Source organism: Melopsittacus undulatus, chromosome 3 (genome assembly GCF_012275295.1).
Source record: "Melopsittacus undulatus isolate bMelUnd1 chromosome 3, bMelUnd1.mat.Z, whole genome shotgun sequence".
In the NCBI taxonomy this organism is placed as follows: Eukaryota; Metazoa; Chordata; class Aves; order Psittaciformes; family Psittaculidae; genus Melopsittacus; species Melopsittacus undulatus.
Window position 1 is genome coordinate 259,076 of NC_047529.1, and position 11,723 is coordinate 270,798.

The following is an 11,723-nucleotide window of genomic DNA, read 5'->3' on the forward strand; positions in this document are numbered from 1 at the left end:
GACCTTGGACAGGCTGTTCTGTCCAATTCCCAGCTGTGCCGGCTGGCCCCGTGCCACCACAGCCAATTCAAACACTTGGAGACTCCAGCGCTCAGGTCCTCAGCCTCCGGTGCCCAGCAGCGTGGTGCCGGCACGCCGCCTGCTCACCAGGAGCTCTGTCAGGTGCAGGCAAGGGACCTGTAACTGCTGCTTCCCCTGGAAAACACGTGATTGCCACCAAAACGGAACAAAAACTGTGTTACGTTTTACAAAACAGCCCTATGGTCAAGGCTACAAAAACAAAGGCACCGCTAACACTGTTAACACTGTTCCAGTTCACAGGCTGTTATGCATCAGCTGGTGCAAAGTCCCTGGAGATTCTGACTTTAGCACCCAGCCATGGGTGTGTGCCACATGGGTGGCGACTGATGCTTTCTTCATCCTTCAGTTTCATCATCTCACATTTCTCTCATCACCAGCAGTGCTCCTTCACCGCACGGCGAGGACACCTGATAACCCCCTGCAGGAAGGACAGGCTCCAGGAGGGGCTCAGCAGGGGATGGATCTTGTGCTGTTCATCACAGGAAGCTCCTAAGACTGAGGAACTATCCCAGAACCCCAGCCTGGTTTGTGTTGAAGGGACCTTAAAGCTCCTCCAGCTCCAACCCCTGCCACAGGCAGGGACCCCTTCCACTGGAGCAGCTGCTCCAAGCCCCTGTGTCCAACCTGGCCTTGAGCACTGCCAGGGATGGGGTAGCCACAGCTTCTCTGGGCACCCTGTGCCAGCGCCTCAGCACCCTCCCAGGGGACAGATTCTGCCTCAGAGCTCAGCTCAGTCTCCCCTGTTCTGGCAGGTTCAAGCCATTCCCCTTGGCCTGTCCCTACATCCCTTGTCCCAAGCCCCTCTCCAGCTTTCCTGCAGCCCCTTTAGGTTGATCCCCTGTAGATGGGATCTAAATAAAGGTGAAAAAATGATCAATTCCTTCATCAAGATCCATCCTAGCAAGAAACCACCTCACCTGTGACAGACTTCTCTGCAGCAGCACCAAGGCAGTTTCCACATTAAGGCTGATTCACCTCCATGGGACACCCACCAGCACACCCTGAGGTCTGCCCTGGCCACCCCTGGCCCTGCTCACCACCACCACACCAGGTCCTGATCCACCTCCAGCCACCCTCCCCATCACAACCCGGCCCCTGTGTACAGCAACACAGGGTCCAGGCTGCTGGGGCCCTTTGTGTCTCCATGCAGCCACACAGCTCCTGTCCCTCAGGACACACACAGCCTCATGGCTCCTCTGACACCAGCTGGCCCATGGGCTCTATCTGACCCAAGCCCTGGAAACCAGGAGGCCATGCAGGAAAGCTGCGGGGGGAGGTCACTGGTGACACATGCAGCTGCTCATTCCCAGGATAATCACCTGGGAAGTGCCTCTCCTGAAGGTCCTCTGCAGCCCTGTCTGCAGCTCCAGCCCCAGCCGGAAGGTGACACCAGCCACAGTCCATGAGACTCCAGGTCCTGGGGTGTCCGAGCTCCACCTGAAGCTCACTGCCTGCCTGCCAGCAGCACCAAGGCAGCCTCCTGCAGCCTCTCCTTGGATCACTCTTGACTCAAGAGGCTTCCACATTACCCAGTTACGTTCTTGGGAAACTTCACTTCTGGTCAAGCCTGATTTGATGCTGCCTCTGATTTAGTGCGAGAATAAATCCCAAGAACATGAAACTCATAATTCCTTTTACTTTATCATCAGTAAAATTAAGGGGTTTTTTAAGTATCGCCTCCTTTCCTCCTCCCTCTCCTCCAACACACTGCTTTCTGAGGAGTCCCCAGCAAGGAACACCCTGACACGAGCACAACTGTTGAAGCAGCGTGTCATGAACAAGCAAGCTGTATGTGACAGTCCACTGGGCTGGAGGGAAGCTCCGTGGGACAAGGGTCTTTTTAGCTCAGTTTTCATAACAGAGCTCATGAGAACTCCAGCAGCAGCCGGTACACTCCATACTGTGGCAGGTTGGTCTGTGCTCACTTAGACCTGAAATGCAAAACCTGTGCTCTGTCAGAAGATCTCAACTGTGGCACTGTACATTGGTGATGCCAAGGAACTGGTCCATGCCTCTGTCCAGCAGCCTACATCCTCAAAAGGACTTTACACCACCCCACTGACAAGATCTCTTCTTGCTCCAAAGTCTGTAACACTTGTCCACAGGGTTCTACAGCATCCTCTATCTGAGCCCTGCGGCAGCCCCATGATACCTTGCTGCAGAAGAGGGAGCAGAATGTACACCCCAAGTATACAATATCATGGCCAGGATCCTCACCAGCTCCTGTACAGCATGGCACTTACTGAGCATGAAAGCAAGGCATTTAACAGCTCTTTTCTACTTGCCACCACCCTGTGAAGCTGCACATCATACATACCCACTCATTTTTAACAATGCAGATCAAATGCTATGAGCCTTTTAGAACACGTTATTGTGTGTAACATCCACTGACATGGCTTATGTGCCTGTTTCCCCTAAAATGAACTGCTGCGCTGCATCAGAGCGTGCAATGTTCATCTGAAAGTTTCTGTCTGTTCTGTTCTCCCTGTGAGCTGGCAACAAAACACAAATCAACTATCACGATGAGGTGCACTGAGAACTGGAGGGCAGATCCCCTCAAGAGGAGAAATGAGTCCATGTAAGGCTCGTTTCTCCTCCTGCTTTATGTTACAGGATGTTCTGGCCATCTTAGGGAATAAAAACAGCTGAGTCTCGCTCTCAGTGAGAATTATAGCAGACCCTTCAGTTGTCTGCAGTTCAGTTAGCATGGGTTTGGCTTGCACAGTAAAAAGATTCTTTCCCTGGACTTTAGCAGGCACATTCCTAATTGAGGCATTATTTGCTTGCAGCTCCCATTTGATAAGTGATGTCTGCTGCAGGAGCAAATACCAAGGAGGAGCCTTGGCATACCCGAGTTTTCCTTAGAAGAGCACGCTCAGCACTATCCAAACAAGTCTTTCTCCTCTTCCACCACTGCAACAGATGAGATACACAGTGCTCACACACACGCCCTGCCTTTTATCCCTCAGCCACTGCAGGGCCACAAGAGACTTCCTGGGGCTGATCTGCAGGGACATGTCAGAACACTATGATTGATGCGTAAATCCATCTGCAGATCTGCACTCCATCTGGTCTCCATCATCCCCATGCCAAGAGTCACACACGCTCCTCTCGTATCTCAGTTTCCCTACTTCACAATTTGAGGACATGCTCACTCACCTCATTTCTTCAGAGGAGGCTGTGGACTGAGGAATGCTCAAGCTGGGAAGGAGCTGGCTAACCTCGTACACACACGAGCTCACCTGAAGTCAAGCGGAGCACTTCACATGCTGCACGTTCAGCACTCCCCCATGGAGCATGGCCTAGGTGCCTATGGACACACAAACACGGCTGCTGGCCCAAGTACCACACACTACTGCAGGTGCAGGAAGGTCAGAGCAGGCTGTGAAGCAGAGCCACCCTGCACAGCTGCTTGCTCACAGCTCAGCACAGGAATGCTGCAAAGCAATGAGATCCTGCCTCCAAACCCACCCTGGCACTCCCTGTTCTCCCACAATGAGAGGTGTATCCCGGCCTCTGACAGCATCCCTGACCTGGCCTGCCAAAGGACAGAGGACAGTGCAGAACAGGAGGTATGACAGGAGACACGCACACTCTCCTCTGGGCCTGCAGGCAGCTTCCAGGTCCCAGGCAGGACCCGGGGACCATCTGCTTCCCACAGGCAGGGCTTCCAGGCAGATGACATTAATCTACCTCTTCAGCAATCCCTGCTCACCAAAAAAGCCCATAAAAGGCAAACACAGTCCCAGCAAGTACTGTCCCACAGAGCCTTCCCCCTGACACCACATCTGGACTCCTCTTCACCACCCCCCTTTTGGAGAAGAACAAGACCTAGGACTTCTCCCTGGAGCCCTTGGCGCAGTGCTCCTTGTTTCAGGGATATTGCCAAAAAGATACAGTTTAAACATCTTCAATCCACATCAAGTTTCAGGTTTTCACCCAGCCTGAGGTTGTCTCCAGTTATTGTGTGCTTCTCCTCATCAGCCCTTGCTGCTGAATGCCACGTCCCATCCTGCTTCCTTTCCTTCCTCGTCCTTCTTTACCCTCCAACAACAAAACACACTGGGAATGAGAAATTCTCTCATTTCCAGAGTTTTCTCAGCCTGCTCCCAAAGAAAATCTTAGCACCTAGAGATTGTACCTGGTTTGTGATTAAATCTGTGTTTAGCTGAAATCCAACCATGATATGGTACAAACACATTGACTGCATGTAGTTAATGTCTTACAGAGGTACAGATGCTCCTTTGATGTAGTTGGCTCCACCAAAGCGATGGAAGCCTCAGCAACCTCCAAAACCCCCAGATAAAGTGGGTTCATCCCATGGCCATCTCCATACCAAGGCAACTCCATTGCTGTTGATTTCCAAGCTGACAAAACTGGATCCAAGTCTTGGTGGAACAGGCACTCTTCTGACTGCTGTAGGGATTTTACCTTCTGTGGAAGACACTAGGGAAGGTCACAGAAGCTCTGCTGGTAGACATGATAAAGGGAGATGGAACTGCCCCTTAGGGGTTCTGAGTAACTAACTGCAAGCTTTGAGTCAGGATACCCTTGGCAGTAAATAACACAAGGACAGGCTGATCAGAGCTGGAGCAGAGCCTTACAGTCCAGCAATGATTCCATGAGGAGGGCAGACGTAAAACACCTTCATCCCTTTAGGGTCAGCCAGGAACCCATTCACAAGCTGCAAATTACACACATTTACAGTTCCCATTCTCACAGGATTACCCTTTGACACTGTAATACAGGTCTGCTGCAGAACAGCCACACAGATTTACTCGCTGTGTAACCCTGCTCTTCTGAGAGCATGTCTACATGACATGATGACTGAAGCGGCGGGGCTTACAAACAGCCTGCTCACACCTGGACATACCCACTGCTTCTTCCCATAAAGCCACAGCAGCGAAAAAACCATGAAGTTCTCAATGGCTCTTGGCATTGGTCTGACCTGACTCATGGTGATACTAAGGGTAAAACCTAGAGAAGAACAGAGCTGCTGAAAATTCCCATGTGTGCTTGCCAAAATCCCATGCTTAAAGACTGACCTGGTGACAGCAAGGTGCAGCTCCAGCCACAGAGCAGCATCTGACCCCTGTGCCTGCAGAAGAAACCTGCTGCTGCTGCAGTGGCTCCCAGGCAATGGCAGTCACAAGCTGCATCCCTCTGGCTCTGTGCTCCATGTCCTTATCATCAGAAAAAGCAAAACACCCAAGTTTTCCATGACAGGTTGCATGAGACGTGGCTCTCTTCTCTCTTCTTCAAGTCTTCTCTTAGGGAAGCTCTATGAACACTAGATTTTCTGTGCTTCCTTGTGGACAGAAAAGCTCAAAGGGGTAACTTAAACCACTTCAAAGGCACAGAAACCAGAAGAAAAGAGAAAGGAAAAGAAAAAGAAATTCTTTTTCTAGCTACCAAAGGGTCACCATCCATTTAGAGACAACAACAGACACAGAACAGAGAGAAAAGCCCTGGAGCAGACTAACACTTAGAAGCTGGGTTAGCTTCATGGGTGAAGGGGTTTCCAGTTGCAGGGCTGACTGCTGATCTCCTGGATGATCCTCTCCCATCCCAGGAGAGGTTTTCTTCCTCAGCCTCACTCCCTGAAGCTGCAGCCATACCTGCCATGTGAATGTGTGGCAGGCCCAACCCAGCCTTTCCTTTTGAGAATCTAGAGCCAAACCCAGGTGGTATAACTTGACAGCCTTCTCAATGTGAAGAACCATGTAAGCCTAGCAGCAGGAAGGAACTACTGAAAAAGGGCTTAGGCAAAACCAACAGCCATGCCCAGCTTATCCAGGCACTGCCATTCTGAGCATGGTCACCAGCCAAGGGCTCTCTGTTCAGCCATGGCTTGTCAAGAGCCCTCTCCAGGTCATCTCAGTTGGCTAATTTGGCAGAAAACCTCCTTTACTTCTCCTGGGCTGCCTTCTGCTGAGTCAGCTCACTCAGAAGACTCAGTTAAGGGCCACGCAAGAGGCAAAGGGGGCAGGAACAGCCACACACAGAGGCCAGAGCGAGACTGAGCATTCACAGCTGGATCAGCAGAGGCAGATGTGCAGCCACAAGCCCACCTTCCCTTAGCAGGCACTAAAATAACAACTATTGAGTTTTTCTGCTATCCCCCATCTCACAGCATTACCTTTGCTCTGGTTATGAGCAGTGAGGATGGCCAGCAACATCTGCCTTCGTGCCCTGCTGAATCTGGAATTCACAAGCATCTGGCATCCACATCCTGAGGACCAAGGTCCTGTGGTTTCAGGTGTTGTGCCAGGGTTTACCTTGGGCACCCAGCTCCTGCAAGCTGACCAGCCTGGCATATCCCAGTGCTTCCATGACATGCTAATGAAGTTGAATTCAGGTACAGAGATGTGGATATCCTTAAGGCAGCTCTTCAGGAAGACCCTGCAGCAAGCAGAGATTTGCAGCTGGGGCACAGACCCTGCTCTGTCAGTACCATAAGCATGTGCTGAAAGTGAAGCACATCTTTAAGCACATTCCCCCATGCTCCTTCCACACAGGGCTGCAAAGCCTCATCCCTGCTGCTCCCTGAGCCACAAACTGCTCAACAGAAGACCTCAGCCTCTGTCAGTGCAGGACCTTGAACAAGTACTAGATAAATGAACAAGTCATTTCCTGCAAGGCCAAACAAGCTCCCTGCCAAAGAGGTCACATACCACGCTCTGGCCTGATGCCTCTCCCTAGTTTATGAGGGTAAATTCCCACATCCAGGGGTCCAACGATTACAGCATTACATCTGGGCTAGGATTATTCTCACTGAAGCTAGGATTACGCTTCACTGAAGAGGTGAGGAAAACAACTGCTTTTGTGCTTTCATTGTGTGACCTCTGAAGTTCGGTCTGGGTTCCTTGGTTTGCACAAACCACAACATTCAAACGAAATCAGGGAGTATTCACTTCACTCCCAGCTAGAGGACCAGGATCTGTCACACCAAGGTTCATCAACATTATTTTGGCAGTAAGGAGATATGTAAGGAAAAGCCCTTTGAGGAAGGGCCCATGACAAAATGGTCAGGAGGAAACAGCCTGCACAGTTCATTCCAGTCCTGTGAGGTCCTCCAGCCAGCACAGGGTAGAAGGCAGTCATGCTGGGATCTTTGCTCCCCATCTCCCATCATGTCACCCAGCATTGCTTAGAGGCTTTCCGTACATGTGTTATCATGACATGAATCATAGAACCCCAGCCTGGTTTGTGTTGGAAGGGACCTTGAAGCTCCTCCAGCTCCAACCCCTGTCACGGGCAGGGACCCCTTCCACTGGAGCAGCTGCTCCAAGCCCCTGTGTCCCACCTGGCCTTGAGCACTGCCAGGGATGGGGCAGCCACAGCTTCTCTGGGCACCCTGTGCCAGCGCCTCAGCACCCTCCCAGGGAACAGCTTCTGCCTCAGAGCTCAGCTCAGTCTCCCCTGTTCTGGCAGGTTCAAGCCATTCCCCTTGGCCTGTCCCTACATCCCTTGCCCAAGCCCTTCTCCAGCTTTCCTGCAGCCCCTTTAGGCACTGGAGCTGCTCTAAGGTCTCCCTTTAAGGAGCCTTCTCTGTTCCAGAGCAGAGCTGCTCCAGCCCTCGCAGCATCTCCATGGCCTCCTCCAGACTCGCTCCAACAGCTCCACATCCCTCTGTTGTTGCCCCAGAGCTGGATACAGGACTGCAGGAGTCAGTCTGGACTGCTGGACTCCCCAGACCTGCTGCTCACACTCTGGGGGTGCAGCCCAGCACACTGGGCACACATGGATGCTCTCAGTCCGCAGGAAGGACCAGGCAGCTATCAGCCCTTTAAAAACAGTCCAAGCTCTGGATTTGGAGTAAGCCTCAGAGCCAGTCAAAGTGCCCCTGGCAGGCCCTGCTCCACCATTCTGGGTACTTCTGTCCCGTCAAGTTAAAACAAGACTTAAAAGCAACCAAATCTTCCATGCTTGAATCACACAGGCAACTCCATTTCCTGGGATGTGCCCATCCCCATGAGTAAGGGCTGCAGAATCAGACCCAGCTTTTCCTTACCATCCTGCCAAGAACACTGGCACACAGAAGAAGGAAAAGAAAAACCCCACTGACTGCTATTCCTGCTCTCCAGGACAGCAAACTGATAAAAGGCCTGACTCAGGGGCCTTCCCTGAAAAACCTGCATCGTCACAACTGAAAGATGGTCTGGTATAACACAGAAGTCTCTCTCCCCCACTCCTTCCTCTCTTCATAAGAGAATTTGAGTTAGACTGATGGGGGGGGGGGGACTTCATGCTTTATCTGGCTCCTTCTGCAAGAGTGACAGAGTCAGGGAGAGTTTTGGAAGTGACCCACACCATTCAAGTTCATGTTTCTATAACTTCCCTTGATCTCCAGCCCACTTCAGCAGACCAAGAAGCATGTGACAGTCCAGTGGCTGGCAGCTGTATTGTGGATCTGCAGGCCTGCATTTCTCAGCTACACCTCTTATTTACCAGGGTGGCTTCCTGGATGTCAGGGCATAACCATGGACTTACACTGCCTGGAAGAGAGAAAGAGGCACCTCAGCTGTACAGATTCCTTAGGAACTTGGGTTTCTTCTTACTTTGCACTGCATCTGTTTCTGAAAGCCTGAGCACTATGGAATACAAAGATCTTTGGAATGACCTTTACATAAACATTATAATATTACAACACTTTGTTATTACACATCATTTAGCATCAAGGGATCTGCAGGTGACTTGCGAAGGATGGCTTGTTTCAGAGACCCAGCCAAGAGAGACACAGAGCCATTAAGTCACCCAGAGAAGCAGCGGGAGCCATCAGAACAGCAACACATGTTTTATGCTGTATCCACAGAGTCACCCACTGCAGCTGGTTTATCGTCTAAAATCGTATTGCTACCTTCTTCTTCAGCAAGAGCTCTAGACTATTTCTTTTGGGTAGATGCAAGTACATACACTTTCTGAATGAGGCTTTGGCACCTCACAGCCCTCTGCAAACAGAGGTTACCCGCAACTGGAAAAGCCATGCTCCTCTGGCTTCAGGCTGTGGCAGAGACAGTGGCTGCAGGGAAGGAGACTAAGAACAGCAGCATTAAAAGTAAGAACTTATCATCTAAAGCCATGATTGAAGCTTGGGGCTGTTGCACTGCACACACTTCCATGAAAGGGCTCTGCAGGAGTAGCGATTGCTCCCACATCTCCACTGCATCCCAAGCTTCATGCCACTACCAGACTCCAGCACCAAGGATGCGAGTGAGCTGTCCACCAGCTGTGTACACTATGTATGCTCTGGGTACCACCACCTCTTACAGCCGAAACTGCCCGGGGAAGCATGGGGTAAAGCTGCTCCTCCACCAGGCAGGGAAGGAGATGCCACTTGATACCAACGCACTACAGCCTAGTCAAAAACTCGTGTTTGACCTTAAACCACACACTTTTACATGGGAGAAATATTCCAGTTACTAAACTGGAACACATCCTTCCACCTCCTCTCCAATCACAACACAAACTGCAGAGCCACCAGGCCATGGGCTGCAAGTGGGGCTCCCAGGAAAGCCGGTGGGTTTTGGCACTGAGGTCCCACAGCACTGAGGTCCCACGGAGAGGCAGCGGATGCAGTGAGTGCTGTGGAAAATTCCCACCTGTAAATCTGTTCTTCCCATGGCCGCTCCTGCCTCCATGCGGCAGCCGACAGACAGGGTGCCAGGTCTGTCACCCCAAATGCTGTTTCTCATCTCTTGGATTAATTCAGAGCTAGTGTGAGCCAGTGCAGTGGGAGACACTCTCCAGCACAAAACAGAACGGGGAGAGCCCCAAGGAGAGGCTGGGGAACACTCTGGGCAACTGGAGCAAAACACAACCAAACCCACCTGCGCACAGACCACCACCGCCTGTGCCACCCTCACTCAGTGGATGGAGCCCTCTCCACACCAGCAGGAAAACCATGGTCCAGGAGAGCAACACCCGGGATGGAGATCCACACTGCTCAGACCGAGCCAAGCACTGTTTAACATAGGTCTGAAACTTGATTTGTTCTGTAATCAACAGTTTCTCACACAGTGAAGGCAACACCAAGAAGCCAGCCTGCTCTGGCAGCGAACAGGCTGGTGATAGCTCTGCTTCCCACCAATGGGAAACGGGAAGAGAGTTTGGGTCTGGCCCCACCAGCATTAGAAGCAGTGGGCCCAGAGGAAGCACCTTCCCACCGGCAGCCTTTGAAGTTACGGAAAACAAGGGCTGGTGTTAGTGTCATACAGCCACATATATTGTGTGGGCAGGCTTAAACATACTTAAGTACACACATACACCCCTGTTTACGTACAGTGATGCTCATGTGTCTTCCCTGGCCTTACTTCCCAGAAGCAACCACCGCGTTCAGGGAATAAGAGTATAGCTTTTACAATACATACATTTAAAGAAAAATAATAATCTGATTAATTTAAGGGCCCTGAAGTTCCCAATCTCCAAGCTCCATCCAAACGCTGCCATACAACACAAGAGAAAACTGCGCTGAAGTCCTAGCTGGTGTTTGTGCTCTTTCCTAAACATCAGAGCATTCCTCGCACCATGCTGGACACCGCAAACCCTTCCGACACGGCTGTTTATTTAAAAAGCAAATTGAAGTCACGGAGGGGAACGCTCCCCTTCACTTAAAGGGAAATAAGCCTTGCCTCAACCCTGCTCACACTCCACGTTCGCAGCGCAGAGCCCAGCGCTCCTGCTCTCCCCTCCGTGCGGCCGGTGCCACACGGGGCAGGACGCTCCGCGGCCGCTCCTCATCCTCCCGCAGCGGCACCCGGGAGCCCATTCAAACGGCACCGGCAGCCCCGCAGCGGCACTGACGGCCCCGGCCCCCGGTACCGGCAGCCGCGGGCACGGAGGCTGCATCGTGGGCAGCCCCGAGAGCCCCCGGCCGCGGGGACCCCGCTCGGCCCCGCTGCTCCCGGGGCACGGCGCTCGTCAAGTTCCTCCTCTCCCGGGGCCCCAGCGCCCCCCGGGCTCCGGCTCCGGCCGCACCCGCAGAGCGGCGGCCCCGGTCCCGGCTCACCTTAGCGCAGGTGCCCCCGCGGCCCCGCCGCCCCCCGCAGAGCCCCCGGTGCACACTCACCGCCGCAGCCGGCCACGAGCAGCGCCAGAGCGGCCACCGCGCACAGCTGCCCCCGGCGCCGCGCCCCGCGCCGCCGCCGCACCAACACCGAGGCGCCCATCGCGGCCGCGCTCCCTCCGCTCCGCACCGAGCCCAGCGGGGCCGCAGCACCGCCCCTGCCCGCCCCCCGCCGCCTGCGCGCCGGCCGCGGCCCACCGCCCCTGCGCGGCCGGGCGGGGCGGGCGGAGGGAGGGACGGAGCGGGGCGGAGGGGGATGGACGGGGGTGGGCCGCGGCCGCCCCCTCCTTCTGCGCACAGCCCCGCGGCTGGAGCCTGAGCCCCCGCTCCCGGGGATGCCCCTGTCCGACCCCGCCGCATCCCCCGGCCAGGCGGCACATCCCGAGCTGCTGCCGCACGGAGCGACCCTGCCTGCAGCCCTCCCGAACCGTGCTGCGGGCGCGGCCTGCGCATGACCTCCTGCGGCCGCGGGCATCACTGACCACCCATCCATCCATCCATCCATCCATCCATTGATCCATTCATCCATCCATCCATTCATCCATCCATCCATCAATCCATTGATCCAGCCAGCCAG

The 11,723-nt window shown here is 53.6% G+C and overlaps 1 protein-coding gene across 1 annotated transcript in view; it reads right to left on the reverse strand.

Moving 5' to 3' along the window:
• SLC24A3 (solute carrier family 24 member 3) overlaps window positions 1-11,249 on the reverse strand; it is a 155,339-nt gene extending 144,090 nt beyond the window's left edge. Inside the window, exon 1 of the mRNA XM_034061044.1 lies at window positions 11,150-11,249. Within this exon, the coding sequence (XP_033916935.1) occupies window positions 11,150-11,249 (100 nt within the window). The remainder of the gene's footprint in view (window positions 1-11,149) is intronic.
• Between the last annotated feature and the right edge of the window lie 474 nt (window positions 11,250-11,723).